Here is a 23,838-nt window from a genome sequence, read left to right on the forward strand (position 1 = left end):
TCAGCAGTGTGCACGTTTCTAGATTGTAAAACTACCTCTATAATACATCTTGCACAAGGTCCCTTAAAAACGCACACAATATTACCTACAGTTATATACACAAACAAAACAAATGAAGGAAAGCAAATCCAAAACGAAACACTGACTGACGCCGCAGTATGCTTGTTGTGCAATTACTTTGTCAAACATTGAGCAGACGTAGCTTGCTGTCATATTTTCAAGGGTGTGATCAAACACACATTGATTGTTTATGATGTTTGGAGTACATATGGTGGGCTTACTGGACTAATACAGTGAATGGGTGATACATTCCACAACATGAACGCAGACAAGCCATTTGCATTGACCTCTGAAACCTGTCAACTTTAGAATTACATAACACTTTAAATACAATCTCCTACATCTTTGGAAAAAAAAAAGTCTAAACACCAAGTCTGCACTATGGATTGGAATTTGTTTTAAAAGTTGGCAATGGTCCCTGTCATATTATATATTTTATTAAAAAAAAAAAATTCAACCTCATTCTCGGCATCAGTCAAACACTATTTTTCTTCTATCAGTAGTCAGTTCTTGTAGAATACTTACCTGCTTTGCTGATCTTTCTTGTTTTCATATTTATTGAAATGTGCAAACAACCTGAATGTTTTTGACACCCCCCAGTAACCTTGTGCTTCCACTTGTACCATGGCCAATCAACGCCCTAGTGGCAGCAGAATATGTGTCTACCACAAATGAGGCGTTAACTGCTCTGGGCTGGGGTATGACCAAACAGGTCTAGGCCTCCACATTGCAGTTTATGTTGCCAAGAGTTTGTAAGAAAGAAAAAAAGAAAAAAGAAAGAAATAAAAGACCAATGTCAAAACTTTGAGAAAATCATTTTGTATAAAGGGGAAATCTTCATTTTTGATATCATGTCCATTGGGTCTTGGAGTAGCACGCTATACCCCCCTAAATAGCTAACCAACTAACTAACTTGTGAATTCACTAGATCACAAAATAGCCGAAGCTCTCCCCCCAGTATCACATGGGCAAAGAAGGAAAGTAGAGAATAAGTCCTCCAGACGTCTAGTTCCTACACTAGCAATGGGTACGAGAGTCATCCCTGTTGAGTTGATGTTATTAACGTTTTTAGATGTTTCTTGGGCACCAACGTTTGCTCCAGCAACATGCGTTTCTCGTGACTGTGATCAGTGCTAACATAAGGCATACGATGGAAAGGGCTTGTGATAATGGCACTATTGCATTTGGATTACACAATCAAGATTTTTGGCACATTGTGCAAGATTATTTTGGTGACTAGTGAGCAACGCTCTCTCTTCTTGGCTTGACTCGGGACGGTTGAATTCTCTCCCCATCTGTTATTTGCGCATCACTAGTCTCCGCCATTAGAACAAATCTATGCATTTCCGATTGCGCCGAAAGGAGTGGGTTCCGGTCAAACCTAACTTGCATATCAAAAGTCGTATTGCCTTCTTTGATCAATACTTGGCTAGATGAATACTTAGCTGAAGACCAGAGCCTCTTTGTCGAATCTCTTGTTAAATTACTAATCAAGTTACTTATTGTACCTATTGCAGATTTGGACTTCTTAACCGTTTTGGTGGCAATTCTAGTCTTTCTTCCGATTGGTCATTCTTTTGATTTGAAATCCATACAGGATAAAGAAGTCTGTCCTCGTGGCATCCGACAGCTCTTCAGTGAACAAGGGAAACCGATATTCTACAGATCATCAGTTGTCATCGTTGCGTCGTCATTGTGTGTAAGTGAACGACCTTGTCCCAGATCTCGACTCCTGGGAAACATTTGCATGGACATTCTGGCCCGTGTAGATCGGCCCCTGGTCAGGATGTCTAGGATATTTTTTTGTATATATGCACGTGTTCTTTTTCGATGGATGATTCATCCTGGTAAGAACAAGATCACAACAGTTTGTGACATGTTTGTGCAACAGTCCCCACTGCTCCCAAGATGCAGGACCGAACTGCCAACTTGGGCGCGGATACGATGCGGGCAGATGACCTCTGTGGTGATCAAGAAACAACGATGACACACACAAATAAGAATGAGATGCATTGTGGCTCGGGAGGGGCTTCCTCTGCACGCCCACTGGCTGCTGCCTGCACCCTGACAGAGATACGGCACACAGCTCCTGTTCCCCTCCGAGCTCACCCTCACACAATGGAGTCCTTGATCTCTGAGCCCAGCCGTACTCTGGGTCGCGGGCAGGTGGGAGAGTACTCCACGTGGCTCTCCTTCACGTTGAGGGGCCTCCGGTCCGAGGCCTCCGAGAAGCTCTTGCTGTTGTCGGGGGAGGACTCGTGGGTTGGCGTGCTGCAGATATAGTTGTCGTTGAGCGTCTGGTAGCCCTTGTGGTCCGAGGTGGACACGGGGATGGCGCTGCCGTTCAGCGGCAGGCTCTCCGTGGGCTTGCCCACGATGCGGGGCTTCTTCTGCTGCATGTTGGGGCACTCGCCCTGCTTCAGCATGGACTTCATGCGGTCGCGGTTCCGGTACGCCACAAACAAGGAGAAGACCAGGAGGGAGAAGGCCAGCAGGGCGCACACCACGATCAGCTCGTTCCAGTAGGTCTTGGCGTGGAACTGCGTGGAGCGCGACTCGCCTGGCAGGATGAGGATACTCTCCTCCCGCTCCACGTGCGGCGTGCGCGAGTGACCGACCAGCGTGGTGCTCTCCTGCCGGGGCTCCGCCCTCACGCAGTAATTGGCCAGCAGCTGCCGGAAGCCCTCCTCCTCGGACCAGCACTCGTAGGTCTCCGTCCGGTCGGGCTGCGCCACCACCACCAGGTGGCCCTCGGGCGTGGCGTAGAGGAACTCTTTGGCGCTGGCGCTGTAGTGCCACCGGCGGGTCGCCAGGTTGGAGCGCAGGACGCAGGGCAGCACTCTGAACGTGTTCATGGGGATGGTCATCAGCTGGCAGGCGGAGACCCCTGGAGGTAATGGTATCAAATGAATACACAACACAATTATATTTCAATTAATGAGCTGGCAGGCAGAGACCTCTGGAAGGAATACATGGTTCTCAAATGAATACGGAATTTTACCTTAAAATAATCAATCAAATATGTTGGTTAAAAAAATCTGAGCGGATTGGTACTTTTTCTTCCAACTTTGCAGAGATGATAAGTAATACATGTGCATCGTTGTGTAACGTGAGCATGTGACCAAAAGCTGCGGATAGAGATTATTTCTTAAATTGATCGATTGAACGTCCAGGCTCTGTACGGTAGTGCGGCTACACTCTGCTTTAGCTCCTGACGGCTCCTATGGGCCCCATCAGTCCTCAATTATAATGGCCGTAAAATTAGTACAATAAAATATGTTTTCAAAAGAGGATTTTTGATTGTTTAGTCTATTTATAAAAAGAGTAGTTCCAACAGAAGTCACTGAGATAGGGTTACAGTTGGCGTTTCTCAATGGTCAGTTGCGTATACGTTTTTTGCAATACTTTTTTGAAGTTTTTCTGTAAAAAATATAATACTGCAAACTCTGAATCAATTCAAGAATCAAAATCAAACATGAAATATATAAATGACTCGTCACCGGTCGTGAACTCACGGGAGGCTGGTGCTTTAAAGGGGGACCGGGGCGTGTGAGAAGTCTTGTTGCAGATGGCCGAGGTGTCCGCCTCCTCCACGTCCTGCTGCCAGTGGCTGCGGCGGGACAGAGAAACCACCAGGAGGGTCAACCTAACTGCAGCTGTAGTGAGAGGAACCTCCCGGAACATATGACCGCCCTGGAGCCTTTCAGTTGAATCTCCTCTAAGTACAGACAGCTTGTACATAACAGAACCCCCCTGTTTATTTCAATTTAACCGATCAAAGCAGATGACAGTACACAGAGCTTTCGGGTGTTTGTGCGGTTTGTGTGTGCTTTGTAGTTGTATTTTGTACATTATGGGTGAAGGCACACACACACACACACACACACACACACAGACAAAATAGAAGTATGACTCAGTCATTCCCAATGCTGTGAGCCTGAATGTGTTTTGTCCTGATGAATAAAAAAAAAAGCATTGAATTGAAATGGTGAAAACATAGTAATAGCTAAAAGAAAGTGAAATGATTTGCTGTTAGTTATTCTGAGGACATCCTCCTCCTATAAGTCATAATGTACTCTTGCTTTTTTTTACTCATCCCTCTATCTTTGCTGTGATTCGCTCAAGCAGTGTAGTCCACGTGATAGGCAGGTAATCGCCGTATACCCAAAGCACCAGGATTTCCGTATAGTACAGACAGGCATGTCAGCTATGAGGTGGCTTATATAATTTTATAAAAAAAACAGCGGCTGAGAACTTCTCAGAGATGAGTGCATGCTTAATCCTGAAATGCCCCCCACCTCCCCATTGCCAAGACGTATTAAGGCATTTAATCCCATGAGAGAGCAGTCATGTGACACACATCTAAAAAGATTAGATTGTCAACTTTTATTCTATCGAAACCATTGTTAACTAAACTAAAGGGGGACAACACCAACCCCTAACAAAATAAGAAGCATGTAACAAAAAATGGTTTCAATACTGTGCACATGCACATCAATAGCGATCTTCTACATGTTATTGTGTGAACACAAATCTGACTCTACTGATTCCAACAATTCAATCCAAATCACTTTCTGCCAAAAAGGTCCCGAACTAGAAGCAAAGAACAATCAAGAGCAAACGTCCCTTTTTCTTTTTACAACCAAACATATGTCTTACCTTTGTTGCTTTTGTCATCAAAGTTTTGTTTGATCACATAAGAACAACCATAAACGTAAAGTCCAGTCTCTTATTACCATTTTGCAACTAAACATGGTATTCACAATCAATTAGCTAAGAGAGGATTTCAGGGGAAATGGAAAATTGCATTCAATAAGAACACCCTTTCTTTGTCGCCATCTAGTGGCCATATAGTGCAAGTGCAATGGTTTGGCTAGGGGTCATTTGACTCTATTCACCCTGACCTTTCAATAGAGGGGTCAATGGTCAACATTTTACAATGGGCTTTCAAGATATCGACCCGTTTGTGTATCATCAAGTTTACACTATCATTTTTGCATTGGTTTGCAATTCAATTCATTGATTTACTTGGAGTAAGGAATGGTTCATCACAGTTCACCCATGACAATACACCACTGATGGGCTTGTGTCCACCGGTTGTGGGCCATGATTGGTCGGTGAGCTCACCTGTCGGGCGGCGCCATCCTGACGTCGCGACACAGCCGGCCTGTCCAGGCACAGTAGGGGTCCCTGGAGAGGACACATTCCCCACAGCTGGCGTAGTTGGTGCAGTTAGCCACCGGGACCTCCACCAACCCGGAGTACGACGACACAAACAACAGTCCCTGCAGAGGCATGAGACCGGAGACTTAATATAGCACGTCATGATAATAAAATTAGAGTTTAATATAGGTTAATAAAGCAGAGCCAGAGGACAGGAGACTCAATATATCATGTCATAATCATAATATCATAGTTTAATATAGCATAATAAAGCAGAGCCAGGGGACATGACACTTAGTACATCATATAATATTATAATGGTAATAATTATATACAGTAATATATAACGATATACAGTACCAGAGGAATGGAGACGATATATCATAATAACAACAATTATATATTATAACAAAGCAGAACCATAAAACAGGAGACTTTAGTATGACACAGCAGTCTATGTGATGGAAAAAATATAGTGTAATATAGGTGGGCTGAAGGGATGAGGGCGTCTCACCCTCTGGGGGTCCAGCTCTATGTGCTGGACTGGCTGTGGCGTGGCGAACAGGGTCATCTCCTCGATGATGTGCATCCGGTCGTTGGTGTTGATCGCCTTGTGAAGCTTGCCATCGTCTGACACACACACACACACACACACACACACACACACACACACACACACACACACACACACACACACACACACACACACACACACACACACACACACACACACACACACACACACACACACACACACACACTTAATGTGTTGTATCTCACTAATTCCTAAGATATTTGCAAGTACTATTTACTAATGCAGCATTTGATTATCACACTACTGTTACTTTATGGTCAGGAAAGTTTGTTTCTAACTGCAGTGCGTTTAGAAACATAAGACATGAAACCAGAGGCAAGTGAAAAGATGATGATGAAGATGGTGGGGGCTCAGATGAAGACTCTTGGACTACCTGTTCCAATGAAGAGGACGTCATAGGCCCGCTCCATGCCCTGGATCTTGTGCACAGCGATCTGTGTGTAGCGCACGTTGCGCTTGAGCAGCAGTGGCGGGCTGCGGATCACGCTGTCCATGAGGAAGTGGTCCTTGACGAAGTTGAGCACCTTGTCGGGCATGTGCAGGGACGACTGGATCCCGGCCTGCCTGGCGCGGCTGGTCACGCACTGGGGGGCCGAGGAGCAGACGGTTCAATTGGCACTTGGAGGTGGTTAAGTGGTGCAGTCGGGTGAACACTGGGGTTGTAACTGTTATGAACGGCACATGCAGCCCTGCACTTGTGACTTTAAGGGTTCTCATGCCCCCTTATCAGGGCATGGGGTGTGTTTAGAGGGGCTGGGGCAGGGCTTACCGCCCCGGGACGCGGCTCTGGGAGGGGGTGGTTGTAGGTGTACCACTGCTGGCTCTCCCGGTTGACCTCGCGGTAGCGACCGCTGAACGCCCGCTCCACCTGGGCCATGGTGAACGCACAGACTGCAGAACTCCCCGATGCCCCTTTATACCTGTGGAGATCACAATATACATCACATTATCCACATATAAAAGGTGCACTATTATAACTGGAGAGATCCAGATACACATCATTATTCAAATACACAGGTACACCTTTATACTGGAGGGATCACAATATACATCACATTATTCACATGTCCAGGTACACCTTTATACCTGCAGAAACCATATCATCTGTCACATTATTCACATACAGGGTACTCCTTTTACCTGGAGACATCACCCGATTAACATACACAGGTAGTCCTTCGCAAAACATCAGTTATATATTACATGGTACTCTTGTCGTTTGGGCTTCAGTTTGTACTTCTTTTACAATTTAGTCATTTTGTAGTAGGAGCTTTGATTCAAAGTAGAAACGCACAGAAAGTTACAATGAAGTGAACACTCCGACTCTCCCGATATTATTCTTTACATAAACGGTTGATGTTTCCGCAAAAAAAACAAAAAGGTGCAGACATAATGAAGCAGTACCGTCATATATCAAGTAGATAATAAGCACATAGAATAAGTAACAGAACGTAAAGGAGGAACTATGAGAGGGAGCCGGTCCTGGACTCACCACTGGGAGGTGAAGACCCCGTAGAAAACGGTGTTCTCCCAGCCGTCCCCCATTGGCTTCAGGACGAACATGTCCTGGATGATGTTGAAGGGGAAGCCGTCGTCGGGCAGGGAGCACAGGAGCTGGGCTTTGAGGAAGGTGGTCCACTTCTTCTGGAGCACCCGCTCGCCTCCCTTGTCCCCCTGCAGGAGAGGATGAGCACACGATGAGGCAAGTGGCTAGAAGCACTGGTATAAGATATAATCGATTGACCATGAATTGTTCGTACCACATGGTGCATTGAGGTCAAACGAGAGCTGAGAGTGAGAGAGCTGAGACTAGCCATTTCAAACTCTAGCCTGCGCTTGTCCACAAGACAGACACCAACACAATCTCATGTCACCGTTACGCACACACAGCAAACACCAGCTTGTTAACCACCATGTGACCTCGTGACCTCCCTGCTAACAACTTGTAAAATATCTTCTCCCTGAAGCACTAGGACCTTATTCACCTATCAGCCATCTTGGTTCTAAACACTAGCTGGGTTGGGGAACATACTGCAGATTTGGTATTCCAGTCCCCTATCCAGCTAGCGTTTATCCAATTCTTTATAATTTTGCTAATATCTAATCTGAATAGCATCAATCATTACTGGTTCCCTTCAGGGGAGAACTTGTGTCAGAGGGTTCAACGTGAGCCTCTTACTCATTTTCCATTTGTGTGTGGGCATTTCATGATGTTGTCAAGCAAGTACACATTTCCTTCACTGTACGCATAGCAGCATGTTCAAACATGAATCGTCCAAGCACAAAGGTCTTTGATTTAATGGTAATATTAGAGTCCTCGTGTGCCTCGCCTCCTGTTCAAAACATAAGAGTAAAGGGTTGTGGCAGGGTGTACAAGTGTGGCCATTACCACCATTCAGCTTTTGAGGAATGGCATCAATGTGCATCAATCCAACTACTTCCCATGGATTTGAATTATTAGCCTAGTGCTCTAGGGCCATCCAAGCTACTAGATCACCACTTTAATACTGACTTTGGAAGAAATGCCCCTCATCCCCCTCCCCGATCCCGTCTAAACGATACATTAGCATGCAATAGCCCTTTTTCCCCCTGACACGTAACAATTATCTAATAATTGCAGCTTTAAGTCACTTCAAGCTGTGTGCAAAAGTGGTTTTAAAAAAGACATTGCCATTAGAATAGATCTGGTAAACAAAAACAGCAAAGGTACTCTTCCTATGTAAAAAAAAAAGCTGCCAGCTAGAGGGAAGGAGTACGAAGGACTGCAACAATAGGCTCCTGCCCCTCCCTTAGACGGTTTGGCTGGTGCACAGAGACACACCTCAGTTCCTAACCACAGAAGCTCAGGGCTACTCCCACCATCAGCCAAACCGCACGAAGACTTGCGCCTTGAGGAGATAATCAAATGTTAAAAGCTATCCCACGCAGACTTCCTCCTTCTTGGACGACATTGGAAAGTAGCAGGCATGTTTCTCTGCAGTGGGGCGAAGCCATGTGGGACTAATGCAAGGCCTGAGAGCCAATTAACAGGCTGCCGCAGAAGCCGCTCCACATAACGAGGACTCCACATTCTTGCCCTCTCAGCAGTCCCTAGCTATTGTTGCCATGCTAGCAGCTAGCCTGCTACAAGTGCACACTCTTTGAAACCTCAAGGACCCTTCCCCATGTAGCTCTGTTACAAAGCATGCTCCAATTTAATGTTCTAATGCACTGGGCAAACACACTGTAAGATAATGTCCTTCACTGTAGGCTGTTGCACTGTACGAGGAGCTACTGCCCTGTAGGCTTATCTACTGCACTATACCAATGGCTAATGTAATGCACTGTTTACATTTCAGACTCCTCAGCTTCAGATATTTCTGCTGTGCCGTCAGCTCATGCTGAATAGTCTAACAGAAAAAGGCAGAAAAACAGTGAGGCCACATTTTGCTCAAGAGCTGCGTGCTATCCCCGGGCCCCTCCAAGCACACACCTGAATAAACAACGGAGACCTGGGAGCCTGGTTGAGTCACAGACAGGAGGAGATGAAAACAACTGGTGTTTAAAGGAGCCGACCTGGCAAACGTGATCAAAACAACCATCTAACACAGGCGAAGACTAAACTCGGCCAATGTTTTATTTATATATAATGCGTTTGAGCCCTATACCTATTTCGAGGTTTCATCTTTACTCAACGCATTTCCATCCTCCGGTTTCTGACCCAAGGACACTGAACCTGTTAAAGATAGGCCTTTGGCACAAACTTAAACCCAAATTGTACTGTTGGTCTACATGTGCAGAAGTAACTTTGCAGAAGGTGTAAACGGGGCATGAGCTCCTCTCTGATCTCTCACGCTGACCTACGTTTGATAGCATGCGAGATGAGCACACTGTGGCAAGAAACAAACAGTAACAGCCCTGCAAAATTGGCCTGAAATGACATCGATGCAGCGTTTAGGATCCTTTGAATTGCTTCGATGAATCACCGAATTAAGAAGAGCTAGAATTAGTAAAGCCTTTGATTATTTCTTATATAATATTATCCCACCAACAAATCCTCTTCTGAAATAACATTACAAAATGAATTTTCTTTCATTAGATTTCATTATTTTGTATATAAAAAACCAAGAGCATGTGGTTTAAATCTACGGCCTGTCCGCAGCACAGCAAAGAATGCACCACCTGCGACTGCAACCATACCGTCTTTGAATGGCAACTGAAAGGACCTGAGCTGAGTAGGAGGAGAAGAAGAAGGTGGAGGAGGAGGAGGAGGAGGCCTCAGCAGCATTCCAGAGAAATAAAGAGTTTCTGTAGAGCAATTCTCATCTTTTCACTGCACAGTTCCACACAGCGGGTGCCATTGACTGAAGGAGAGTTGGGGTGTGTGTGGGGGGTCCTCTGTCAATCATCTCCACATATAGTCTCCAGGAGCGGCTGCTTGCTGGGCTGGTGACGGTGTCGCGGTGGCGACGGTGGCGGTGAGTGTGAAATGCCCAGCGGAGGGATTCAAGTCATTAGGCTGTCACTTGAGATTACACGCTGTCCCCTGGCGATTACCCCCATTACCGCTTCCACCAACACCCCGTTACGCACTGGCGGGTCTGAAGAACGCAACGCAGAGCAGGCTTTGATGGCCGGTTTAATCGATCCGATGCCAGGGAGAAATGTATTTTGGATTCTGATTATCGGGGGTTGAGTTACCTCGATAAACGCTTTGCGGATTGGGGAGGGATGACGTGAACCAACACAGTTTGGAACTGTTTTGAGTTTCAGTTTTTATGCGTGTGCCGGGGTTTTGCTTGGATCCTCTCTGGCAACAAAAGCAGGCAGTAATACTGTAGTAGAGTAGAGGGGAGAAAGCATTTCATATTGCGGGTGTGAAGCCCCCTTGAATACTAATACCGGCTGCAAAGCTCAAAGAGCTGGAAGAAAAATATGAAGAGTGAGAGGGGCAGGGAGAGATAGAGGGAGGGCGACCGAGAGAGAGAGAGAGAGAGAGAGAGAGAGAGAGAGAGAGCTGGAGGGACGGACGAGTGCAGCTGACATCGGGAGGGAGACGGAAGGAGAGGCGGAGACGATATCGCAGAAGAGAAGGACGGGACGAGACGAGGGAGGGGATCGTAGGAGGGGGAAGAATCGAGGGAGGGGATGGTACGAGGGAGGGGGAGAGAGAGAGAGAGGATGGGAGAGAGGGAGGGAAGGAATAGGAGGATGGAAATATGGTGAGCAGCGGCGGAGGTGGATTCCAGTAGAGAAAACATGAAAATGTTTTCCATCTACTCCCACTCTCACACAACATAAACAAAACATTGCAAGAAAATAAGGTGCATGCAGAGACCTGGCCTATTCCCACAGGCAGGGCATGTCGCTACACAACGAAGCGCACGTGTAATCCCTTTAAGCTGTGTTTGACCGTACGCTGACGGAGGGTGCCTTCGCGTGTCTTACCTTACACACGCGAGCAATCCGCGACACAATGGTGTTGTCGAAGAAGTCAAATTCCTTCCCCGCCTCGCTGAAGAAGAAGTAAACCTTGTCGTCGTCCCCCACTGGGTTGCCCGTGGGCTGACTCTCTTCGATGTACGCCGAGCCCACGAACACCGGATCTAGCGAAACCAAACGAAAATAAATCCAAAAACTGTTTTAATAGCGTGACAAATGCCGTGATTAATGTCTTTTGTTGCTTTGGGGTTTTTGTATGAAGAGCTGTGACTGGAAATGGCCCACTGAATCCAAGGCAGGATGACTTGGAGAACGTATTACGGTATGTTTTACCAAGAGGACAAACTAAACTAACAACAAAGTCGGGAAAAAAGCGTTATTGCAGACATCCTGCATATAATGGAGTTCTGATGCTTCAATGACAGAAGCACGCATGAATTACCTCGACATCAAAAGACGAAAGAGGAGCCTAATTGTAAGGAAAGTGCAGTTGGCTCAAGCTAAACCAGTACCATCCTCACAGCCTGTTTTGATGTACCGTGACTGATGACGGCCAGCCCTCGCAATCTAGCAGGGCGCTCGTCTTTGCTCTTCAACCTTGCATACATTAGAGATTGCGGCTCAATAATGACCACTGTGATTCCGATCTCATCTTGTCCGTTGAGGGAGAGGGAGCCAAGATATCATAAAACATAGAAACAGTTGGCCATCTGAAGGCCAAATTGATTTCACCTTGCAGCCAGTTTAGGGAGTTCTCCGTCTTCAAGGCTGTGCCGTGCCCCAGGCTCTTGTAGATGACGGGTTCGTTTCCCTGGAAGTTGCTCACGGTACCTGCATAAAGTTCTCCATCTGAGGGGAGAAAAAAATGAAGAAAACACAATTGACTTGAGTCAGTCTGTGGGTGAAATCATGGATTATTTTATGTCAATGAACCAAACCACATAATATAGTTGGGCTTCAGATCCTAGTACTAGATCGATCATTAATCACATTTTTTGGGTATCTTTTTTGTAAGAAGGAGATGAGGTCTGTCCGTCTTTTTAAGATCTGTCAGTCAGTGTTTCTCCATTGTTGACAAATGTATTGCGATCATTCGAATGTCTGGAACTGGGGGATGGTCTACACTCTACAGCTTGTAGTAGACTGTGTTGAAAATCCTTCACTACAGTACTTGCCATTTTAAAAAGGCACAAAATAAACTCTTAAGCTTCAGACATGCTTTCTGCGTTCCGCATCAAATACTGAGCTTCGATTGTGTACTGGTCACGCAGAGGCCCACACAGCCCCATTTATTGCAAAATTGAGGGTCCGCTCCGGTCTGGCGTTCCACCTATGCATGTGTCCCAATCCGAACTTCATGCCAGTTGGCGGCGACAATGCACCATAACGTTGTTTGCCAAGCTCCATAAAATTCAAGCGCTGTTGGGTGATTTCTCGCCATTTGGCCGTCTCTATAATGTTTAATGGAAAAATTATATTGTGTGGGTAACAGTGGATCACTTCCACTACTCTGTTCAAAACATTGTATCCATCTTGTTATCCAGAGCACGTACAACCGGAGCACTGTCTATGTGCAGAAATCTGTGTATGCGATGCAAGCAGTCCGCGTGTTCACACATGTTGGACTGCGAGCGGTGGTCCGCACAGGAGTCTGCGTGGGCTTAGCGGACATAAGCGAATGAAGACTATTGCGCCACACCGAACAAGCGGTCCCTTGCGGAGAAGCGGACGTAGAAAGTACGAAACACAGATTCAGGCAAAAAGGTCAGCCAACACTTAAAAACAGGTGAATCCCGTCTAGCTGTGGAGTCACTGACCAAGCAGCTTCTCGGACAGAACCGTTAGTTTGGGTTTCAGCCAGCGGCCTGTTCCCTGGAAAGAAGACACCTGCTGGCGCGTCCTTGACGCGACAGTAGAGGGTGCTGCTTGGTGCTCAGTACTCACCCACTATGATGGCGGTGGATTTGTATTCTGGGTTGAAGGGGCAGCGGCTGCGTCCGTCCTCCATCAGAACCTCGCCAGAGTCGTCTCTCTCCAGGGAGAACGTAGACGTGTTCTATAGGGGGGGAAAGCCATCTCCCTTAGGCCCGGTCCAATTAACCCCCAGGTACACGAGGACGACAGTCGCTGACCAGAAACTCTGCAACCCTTGGTTCATTGGAAGCCTTGTTCTTTTAATGAGCGGTTACATTCAATAATTACATAATCACAGTCCTTCCTATAGTAATCTAATAAATTAAAGGGGTCATATTATGAAAACAACACTTTTCCTGGGATTTGGGGTGTTGTTTTGGGTCTCTGGTTATCCCAAACGTATGAAAAACTTTGAGAAAGGTCTGTACATGATTTTTTGACTGAGTAAAGTATCCCGCCTACTGTTAGCAAACGGCAAGTCAGTTTCGGTGCCCCCTTCTACGTAGGAAGGGGGCAGTGGGGCACAGTTTAATATTACCTCCCACTTCCCCCCTCCCCTCCAATCAGAGCATAGCTAAGATTTTGTGGACCAGAGGACGAGCAGCTGCGGCGGGGGGTACTCGGAGGCAGCCCGGCAGCTCAGCACCGGGAGTACAGGCCGGACTGCCGCCGAGCTCCCCCCGCCGGAGCTGCTGCCGAAGCTTCGGTGGCAGTCCGGAGGAGGAGACATGGAGGACGAAGGGATTGTACTCCGGCAGTCCGGCAGCTCGGCTCCCGGAGTACAATCCCTTTCTCCTCCATGTCACGGTTCATGGACTTCAGAGAGTCAAGGCCAAAGTTCCTTTCCCCCAATTCTTCTCAACCATGGCCGAGATAACCCCACTACGAGTCTTTAAGTACCAGAGACGTCAGACAGTCTTTATGATTCATAATATCATCCGAGGCGCACAAAACTTTTGGCCTTGATATTAGATATCATACTATATGAATACCCATATATAATATCATTATTATTATATTTTATTATATTATATAGATATAGAGTTCCAGGAGTCCGCAAATGGCAACAATCCCTTCTCCTCCATGCTGTGGTTCAGTCTGACAGTTCATTGGTCAATGGGCAGCAGCTCATTTGCATTAAAGCTACAAACATCCGGAAACAGCACATTCTGAAGGGACGTAAACAGAGGCGTTGTAGTGGTAGGCGAGATTTTTTTTCCTAAAATCTATTTCCAGCAAACAGCTTCAAAAACAAGTTTTCTGGAACTCAAATACTATGTTTACGTGATGAGAAAACACCATAATATGTCTCCTTTAAACAAATCACCTTATAACTCTCTTCATATATAAACCCAATATGTTCAATATAAATCCAGTACATAAATACATTTTATAATGTTTGTAAAGACCTGATTTAAAATTGCATTATTCTTAGCACTCTTATTTTTTATTTGATTTTTTGCATCCATGCTTTTTTGTAAAAAAAGGAGCGGAATTGGAAGGACAGCCACAGTGTCTGACAACGCTGTAACGTGCAGAATAAAACAGTTAAGACTAACTACCAAAGAAGCGCCAGGAATCCAAGATAAGGACCCTTCGTCCAGTAGCGTTCTTCAGAAGTGACGAAAAATGTTTTGAAACTATTTTGCTATTCTTTCATACAACCATTTTAGACTCCCTATTCTCTACAGAAATCAATGTCCTGTTTGGCTACTGATTATAACCAACCCCTAGTGCACCGATTCTGTATACCGGCAGACGAGGACCCCCTGGGTCTTCATGCTGCCCAGTCCTGGGGGGGCAACCACACAGCTTGTCTACACACATCCTACCTCCTGTTGCCCTGTCATACTTCACTAACTCTGCACGATAACCCCACTCACGGGCAAACAACATGGGTCCTCTACTGCCACAGTGGAAAGAATAAGTACATCTTCCTTAATAACACAAATAAAAGACTAGACATTTCCGAAAAGGGATTGAGAGAGCAGTAGATCGTGGGGCTCTTGCTGGGATAGAGAAACCATTGCTTACTATGTAGGCACAGATGGGACTGAAGGCGTAGGTTCCACACACATAGAGGTGTGTGCTGTTCAGTCGCAGCAGAATCTTGATGTAATTGAAGCAATCGGTCTGGGTAAAAGAGAACAGGAGGTCACGAAAATTAATATGTTACAAAGACATGACGGAACCGAAACCCTGTTGAGAACAGATCCAATAATAGCACAATCGCCGCGTAATCTTGCCTCTATACAAGCACTATGGTACACGGGTAGTGCAATACAATGCCATTGATAACCAAGCTTAGTCTCCAAGGGATTTGGCCGCCGGTATGACGACAAGTGAGAAAAGCAATGCATTGTTACAAAATAAAAGTACAACTCCCAAATGAGTCACCCATTTGTGACCCAATGAGTAAATCCTGTTGCTAAAGCTCCGTCACCGGCGCGTCAAGACAGACCGCTATATTGGAGCCGCTTACCTCCAGGTTCTTGCCCTTAAAGCTGCATTCCTCCCTTTTTCCGACAGGAGTGCCCCATGTCATCTGAATGACCACAAGGAGGTTAATATTACTCCAAACGAGTTGGCAAACTGGCATTTAGTCAATATGTTCTAAAGCTAAATAACTTGATTTGGATTGTCTTTATTTCTTGTCACTTACGTTCTTCTGCAGCTTGTTCTTGCTGATATCTGAGAGGCTGAGGGCAAACAGAGCTTCCCTGGCTCCGACATAAAGCATGTCGTCCTCCTTGCTGAGCAGCAGAGAGGTGTAGTTCGAGACACCGTCCACAGAGAATCTCTTGGCAGATCTCTCCTTCGCATCTGGCAATAGGGAAAAAAATAAGGAAAACACAGGGTTTCGGATTATACGTCAACCTGCACCAAATATGACCGGAGAGCCGGGTCAGACAGGGTTTGACTCCACATGTCACATCCTGTGAGAATGATGGTCCACATGAGAGGAGACATTGGTCACCTTCAAAATATATATGGCCAAGTTTAAGGCCTGGGGTTTATTCATGTTACATGAGCCAGAGGGGAACTAACAAGTGGCCTTGAATGTTTAACAAAAATATATCCGTCTTTGAAAATATAATGTTATCATTTTGTTTCTTGAATTAGTTGATAAGGTTTGTGGCTTAATCCTTTCATTACACAAACACGCTAGGGAACCATATTTCAATTGTATTCATTAAATATGTAAATGTATTCACAATTTATAGATCTTAGGGTAACATGTCTTTATTGAAGATTGCCGTTCTTAACGTCCTAGTCCCTTCATCATTGTGGAAACCCTTGTTACATTTATATGAGCCTTCCTGAAAGTCTTAATATAGAAATAATTTCATAAAATGTTTAGGCAAAGGCTATCATGAATCATAATAATAATAATAATAATACATTTAATTTAGAGGCGCCTTTCAAGACACCCAAGGTCACCTTACAGAGCATATAGTCATCATTCAAAACTATGTAAAACAGACTAGGAATAAAAGGAAAACAGAGGTTAAACATGAAGAATAATAATAATTAATAACACTCAAAGACGCCTAAAGTGAAGGGGGGACCTCACTAACCACCAATCATGGCAGGCATTTGTTTGTAATGCTGATAAATTGTCTGATGTCCTTAACAGTTTTCCTTGCATAAAGTCAACAAATTGAAATCTCATGTCACAGAAATCTGCATCTTGCTAAATACAAAAAAAGATAGGAAAATAAGCAAAAAAACAAACAAATGAGAACAATAAGGACAATCTTTTGAAAAAGATTGATCAGCTCCAGATAAAAAGTACCCCCCCCTCTCATATATATCATCGAGGCGTCTGCATATTCAAGGGATAAAGAAGACAGAATACACATCATATATGCAACCAAATATTTGTATAGCTAGAGATTACCATGCCCTCTGTGTGTCATGATATCTCTGTAAATGTTTACCTAACGACTACTCTTCCAAACTTCCAGCACACTCTTGAGAACCACTTGGGGCATGGACTCCATTTGCCTGACTAAATACGACTCCTGGCTCATATCGGAGCTTGTAAACATTAATATTTGTGCCTATAAAAACAATTTAAAGCTCTGCTGCTGCATGACGCCAGAGACTTGCATCCAGCTCTGACCTTAACCCAAAAATAAATTATTGGCACTCATTGGCACCCCAGGTAGGGAATTGGATCGCATCCCAAATAGCCGCAGTAAACTGCAATTAATGTTTACTACCCAACAGTTAAACGATCCAACATGCTCTCAAACAAACTGTCCCTCTACAAACTCAAGGCACTTTGGCAGACGGCTATCTCAATGCTCTGCAAGACCAAACCCAGCTGTATGAGACACATCTTGTCCAACATCTAATCACCAGACCCTTTCCACATCAACAAAGCTCTTTCAGTTTCAGCATGACATCTGGAATCACTGGAGAAATGGACACAAAAACAGAAAGATCATCCAAGAGGGAGGAAGGGGGGGGGAAGAGTCTTTTTAATTAACAGTCTTCTCGTTGTCATTGATACTCGAGGGTCCTTCAAAAGCAAAACAAGTTGGCTACTTATTTGCACGTCTTTCTATCGCAGGAATCATTTCCAATTTCCTGATGAGAAGTGAATGCAGAACAAAAGAGAGCGTCCCTCTGTAATGAAGCTCATATAGACAGCACCTCTTTGTCCCGGTGGATCGTGCACTTGGCACAGAAAATCAGCGCCATCTCGTCTCCCAGCAGGGAGTCGTATCATAGTCCCTGTGCCACTACTCCCCTGGGTCCATGCCATTCACGGCAACCTCAGAGGAAGACCCTGCCTTCCCTCAGCCCATTAAAGTCCTGACACATATATCACAGGGACCACCGTCTGAACAATAGAATAAAAGAAGCAGCCAAGCACAGAACTTTAGTCAGGGATCAGTTTGAGTTCATTAGGGGAAGGGTTAAGGAGAACGATATCCCGGGAGACGGATGAGGCAGCTGGGAAACTTTGGATGAGGTATCCAAGCACTCGTCCGGCAGGTGTTTAAGTATCCTCTGCTCAAAATGTAAAACAGAGCGTTAAATACTAATAATGCAACGTTCAACACCAGAGACCGCGCAGCTGTGTAAACGGTGTTGTGCGTCTTATGCCAGACGTTAGCTAGAACGCGGGGCATCCATCGGGAGGCAGCGTCCATCACAGGCCAGCAGAGCCATTTAACAGCCCGGCTCCACATTCATTCATCCGCCTCCTGTTTAATCAACTGGCGGTGCCTCAACCCCCCACACTGGGCCTCGCCATCGCATCAGATGCACCCTCCATATGGCCCCGTCACCATTTCAGATGGTCATCTGACATCTTGTGTTGCTTGCTGCTACCGCTCAAATGACCTCACATGGTCGGTTGGACTGGTTAACGGTAAGGGTTGGGCTTGAGTTTGTTTTGGCTAATTCTGATCCCGATTGAATGTGTAAGGTCCTTGTCCAAACAATGAGTGTAGAAACGGAAACGATTACTCCTGCCTTAAACATACATGAAGCTGTTGGTTGTTATTTCTGTTGATGCTGCGGGTTGATAGCCTTGTGTTTTTCCCACAGTAATCAGAGTTCCTTGTCCACTGTAGTGATCTGTCTGTTCGATAAGGCAAACCATTTAGCGTCAACCGCTAAAGAATTTAAGCACACACCGAGGTATTTGTTGTGATATTCTAATAATTTCCATTCATACAAATTTGTACTGGATTAGCATCATTCAGAGCATAAAAACCAGAGACATCATTGCGAGGGTCCCCTCCATTTGAATGCCATTGCCAACATTTGAATACAATGCGGCATACAAATGGACCAAGGTATAAGTTAGAACAATATTTATATTCATTCCCATTTATTAACCGTATGTTGACTGCGAGATAGGTACTCGAATCAAACAAAGGTTGAAGAGGTATTAAAAAATACTTTCTAGGCCATTGTCTTTTAAAAAAGCTACGTCTCTAAATGAAAGTCTAAATTCACAATATGAACACAGAGGTTGTGTGTCTACCTGCGTATGCTTATGTACGCTTGTGTCTCTTCTACATGCTCATTCAGCAGGGAGTTTGAACCGGCTAAGATTTCCCTAGGAGTTGATAATGCATTCAGGAGTTGCACGACAAGCGTAGGGGTGGTGCAGTGGCCAACTCTCGGAGTGTGTGTTCAGAGGAGTAGGCCAAGGGCGGGCAGGCTGGGGTCAGTGTGTGGAATTGATTGGTCGTCGTTGAGCTGTGTGGCAGACGAATTACCCATTAACATGGCCCAGATTTACTAAGGCAACACGAGAAGAGTCACAAGACATTGGGGGCCCGGGGGAGGGGCTATAGCCATGAGCAGCCTTGGAGCCGAGGGTGGAGGGGGAAAAAAGGGGGAAAGAAGATAGGTAAGGTTTAAGAGAAAAGGAGGGAAGAAAAAGAGGAGTGGTGAATAGGAAAGGAAATGAGAAATGAAAGAACAGGGAAGAGAAGAGTTGAGGGGAACTGGCAAGAGTTGAGGGAGAGGAGCAGTGAAGAAGATGGGAGAGAGTGACGAGTGGTGAGGTTGAAGAGGTATTAAAAAATACTCTCTTCACAAGAAGAGTCACGTCAAAGTTGCAATAACATCAGCCCTTTGGGAAAGGTTTGGGTATGCCGACGGATAATTCAGTGTCACAGTGTCATTTAGCTATGAAAAGAAATGTGCTTGTTTGTGCAAGTAAAGTCAACCATTTCTACCATTTCTTCTTCATTTGTTGAATGGGTGCCGGCTGCTCCTCCTCATATTGGTCCGTCTTCAGGAGGATTTTCGGCTTTCGTGACCGAAGCATTCCAATAGTAAGTATCATAATGCATGGAAACACCTAAAGGCTATTCCATGTTCTTTGCTCTACTATGAATTACAGATATTGAGTAAAATAAATGAACCCCACCCAAGGTTCTGGCGTGAAGCACCAGTTGGAGAAGGGGGGGGGGCATCTCCAACTGGGGCTTAACGCCAGGTAACAGGAAATGTTGCAATGCCATTCTGGGACCAAAAAATATATAGGTTGACCATGTTCAATGTTAGTTAGCAGATGCATTTATTTTTTTACTTTGTTGGAATGAAGAAGAGGTGAGATAGAAACAGGGGTTTGGGTATTCCCCTCATTCATCTTAAGACTACCTCATTAATCTCAGCCATCACTACATGCAAGCTCAGTTTTCAGAAACCCCAGAGAGAGACAGAGGGAGATGGGTAGCAGCAGACTGGATACATAGCATGGACAGCCAGCAGCATCTCAGCTGAACCAAGAGTATCTGTCACCCTGGGCCCTTATGAATGGACCATAACACCTTAACGTACGTGTGTGTGTGTGTGTGTGTGTGTGTGTGTGTGTGTGTGTGTGTGTGTGTGTGTGTGTGTGTGTGTGTGTGTGTGTGTGTGTGTGTGTGTGTGTGTGTGTGTGTGTGTGTGTGTGTGTGTGTGTGTGTGTTGGTGTGTGTGTGTTGGTGTGTGTGTAAAGGAAGGTAATGTTGCAGCCTAACCTCTGCAGCTGTGTATGTTTGTGTGCGTCTTTCTTGATGCATGCTGTGTTGATTGCTATTGTTTGCAGGGAGAGAGGAGGTGTTTGCATGAGGCTCAGGACTGTTTGAGAAGCTGCAGCTGGCAGATAACCACAGCAGGTTGACGGCCCCTGAGCCCAGTGTCTGCAGTCTAAGGGTTGTGCGGCTTGGAGTAATTATATATAAAATAATAGTCATAGATGAATGTACACAGACACAGACAATTAGAGCAGGGAGAGTATAGTGAGTGGTCCAGCAGGGCTGTAATTATCAGCTCTGGGGTGTCAGGCTCTGGTCAGACACACACACACACCACACACTGAGCACCATACCTCTCCTTTAATGCCATACCACACACTGTGAGAGAAAGAGAGAGAGAGTAAGTGAGGGAGAACAATTGAGAGGTGGTACAATTTCTCCACCCACATAACCGACTTGTCTGTGCCTGTCAGGTTTGTTTTCTGGGCTTCCATCTCCCCTCTCTCAGATTAGGAGAAGAGGTTGAATGCCGGCATCCAGTTCCAATGACAACACACACTTATCTCCCATTTTTTAAAAGCAGGGACTGCGGGCCAAAAGCGACTCCAAAAGGATATTTAAGGACACTGGAAAAACTAGAATATTTGACATTGTAATTAACTTACTCACATACCGTTTTCTGTATGAAAAAAAACAACAACTTTGACTTTGCTTCAAGATAAACCATGATATGACAGTCTGTACAACCGCGTTTAAGGAATTCAAGATTAAGCTCTAGAGAGGAGTTCTCTGAACTAAGGAAAATGTATTTTTGTGTCCATGGAACAAAACCAACAAGACTAACGGAAAACTGAGCACACTACATTGGTGATCCATTCGTCGAAATTTTTTTTTTTTCGTTTTTAGTTCTATACAGCAGACGGGGGGCTGTATAAGTGTTTACAGTAAGTGTTCACAGTAAGGGTTTCAACGAGTAGACAACGCATGAGTCTGTCGCTAAGAGACACGCTTCTGCTTAAAAGAACCACACACAAATCAAACAGGAAATCTCTTTTCTTCTTATCTAACCTGTTGGAATATGGATTGTTGTTTTCTAACAACTGCACTGCTAGTGTTGAACTCGTATCCAACAACATACAGACTCAGTTTCACACACACACACACACACACACACACACACGCACACACACAGAAGATGGAATGGATGATCAATCGATATGTTCATGAGCCTTTCCCTTTCCATTTCCTTAACCACATCTGTTGAGCATTGCAGTATAAATAAACCTCATACATAGGGGTCTTCATCATTTAAAGCCCAACTTAAGCCACTTATCATAAATATCTCCCAGCTAGTCATTATTATTCACCATAAACCACGCAGTATGCAGAGTTTAGAGAGCTGTGGCGTGTTGTCGAGGCTGTGTTGGGAAGCTTCGGGCTGAAGTGCTGCGTCATCCGGTGTAGCTAAGTGGATAGCTTTTAGCTAAAAAATAAGGCCCACCTAAAGATTTATGAATTGGTTGTAGAGGACTGAGTACTGTAAATAATTACTTTGAGGCTGTTGTGCTACGGTGCTGTAATAGAAGGCTGTGTATGTGTTTGGCACTAAATGCCAAAACACAGAGTCTAGCTAACCCTATACCACAGCTGCCAACTCTGCACTGTACTTTGTAACATACAGAAAAACCGCAGAATTGTTGTTTCGACCCAAAAAGAAAAACAAGCTACAAATTGTAATATTTTTGTATTTTTTTGTTTACATTTCTACTGTGTCACACTGTGTCACAGAAACTCAGACGTTTCCTGGCTGCTTGCCAATTTCCTCCAATCAAACGTTTCTTGATGAAGAGTGCCTACAGACGCGGTATGTCTGTGGAGGAGGAGGAGGAGGAGGAGGAGGAGGAGGAGGAGGAGGAGGAGGAGGAGGAGGAGGAGGAGGAGGAGGAGGAGGAGGAGGAGGAGGAGGAGGAGCCAAGCGGTCGAAGGAAGAGGTGGAGGAGGCCAAGCTCTGTAATTAAACCCAATTTCTCTGCCGTAAGCATGCTGTGTGCTGCCGCGCGTCAGTCACATCCCTGCTCTCCCTGAAACCACTGGCCAATTGTCTTTCTGCATCAGTGGTCCTGACGGATCAGTGTGGGGGGGGCCCCCCCCCCCACCCCCAATACTGATGAAACATGAGCGGTGTCCGGGAGCGACATCCCCTCCCACAACCCCACCCCCCAACTCTGCGACGGCCCCCCTCTTTGTAGCTGCAAGCCCTGCTGCTGCGGTCCCTGGGTTTATACACATGTGAGAGAAAGAACCAGACATGCTGAGTGGTGGGCATTTAGACCGCGCACGCAAAGCCTACAATGCCTCAACCTGAGGTTAATTAAAACGCTTTGGTTTTAATACTGGGAACATTCATTGCAGGTTTTCAGTTTTTTTGTGAGTAGAACCGTGCAGACTGGATTTCCTGTGTGCGAGTGGTTGAAAATATGTTGCGTTATTGTTTGTGGAATTTTGTACCCTAGCTGTCCCTTTTTGAAATATGTACCTGCAGTACATTATTATAAAAGCATTAAAATAAAGTTTCATGCACTGTTTTGTCTCACTTTACCAGTGCAAGGTATAGAGACAAAAAAGCAATGAACTCCACCCAAAACCCAGAGTAATATATCTTGCTTGTTGACCAGGTAGTCTCCATCAATATACCGTATGAACGATCATTGATCCATGTGTGGAACAATTATTTGTTCTGGTCACAATAACGGTAACTCAAATCCCAAAGTTCCCTGGACAAACATGCTTGAATTCATATATCTGATGTGGAATGTCATGCAAAATTATCAAAACTTCACAGCTTCATCTCCGTTTTCTTTTTTTGGGGGGGGGGGGGTTGTACAAACAATCATCCTATGGATTACAACCACTTTACCAGAATTTACACATTTTCTCATTTATCTTAAGAGCTGCAGAATGGCATGCTGCATGCCGTCTGCCTGTTTTATTAGCCTGGCACTCCAACTCCCATGATGCCTTTGGGTCGGGGCCGCTATCCTCACAAGGGGAAATAATGGAAAGCAGACAGACACGACAACTCACTCTCCTCTCGGGACACGTGCCAGATTAGCATGCTAGTTAGGAGATAAACAAGGAGACAGGAAAAGATAGGACAAGGTTGAAGGGATTTCAATAAAAATAAATAAA

General features: G+C 45.2%; 1 protein-coding gene across 2 annotated transcripts in view; it reads right to left on the bottom strand.

Annotated features, from left to right (window-relative positions):
* Positions 1 to 244: 244 nt before the first annotated feature.
* LOC132471595 (semaphorin-4B-like) overlaps positions 245 to 23,838 on the bottom strand; it is a 44,990-nt gene continuing 21,396 nt past the window's right edge. For both annotated transcript variants that reach the window (XM_060070767.1, XM_060070766.1), the window contains exons 3-15: positions 15,816 to 15,976; positions 15,636 to 15,698; positions 15,188 to 15,286; positions 13,184 to 13,295; positions 11,972 to 12,088; positions 11,246 to 11,403; positions 7,311 to 7,492; positions 6,588 to 6,738; positions 6,192 to 6,402; positions 5,738 to 5,853; positions 5,188 to 5,345; positions 3,576 to 3,670; positions 245 to 2,947 (exon numbers count right to left, since the gene is read on the bottom strand). In XM_060070767.1, the coding sequence (XP_059926750.1) occupies positions 2,172 to 2,947; positions 3,576 to 3,670; positions 5,188 to 5,345; positions 5,738 to 5,853; positions 6,192 to 6,402; positions 6,588 to 6,738; positions 7,311 to 7,492; positions 11,246 to 11,403; positions 11,972 to 12,088; positions 13,184 to 13,295; positions 15,188 to 15,286; positions 15,636 to 15,698; positions 15,816 to 15,976 (2,399 nt within the window). In that variant the 3' untranslated portion in view covers positions 245 to 2,171. The remainder of the gene's footprint in view (positions 2,948 to 3,575; positions 3,671 to 5,187; positions 5,346 to 5,737; positions 5,854 to 6,191; positions 6,403 to 6,587; positions 6,739 to 7,310; positions 7,493 to 11,245; positions 11,404 to 11,971; positions 12,089 to 13,183; positions 13,296 to 15,187; positions 15,287 to 15,635; positions 15,699 to 15,815; positions 15,977 to 23,838) is intronic.

The sequence above is a fragment of the Gadus macrocephalus genome, chromosome 14 (genome assembly GCF_031168955.1).
Source record: "Gadus macrocephalus chromosome 14, ASM3116895v1".
Classification (NCBI taxonomy): Eukaryota; Metazoa; Chordata; class Actinopteri; order Gadiformes; family Gadidae; genus Gadus; species Gadus macrocephalus.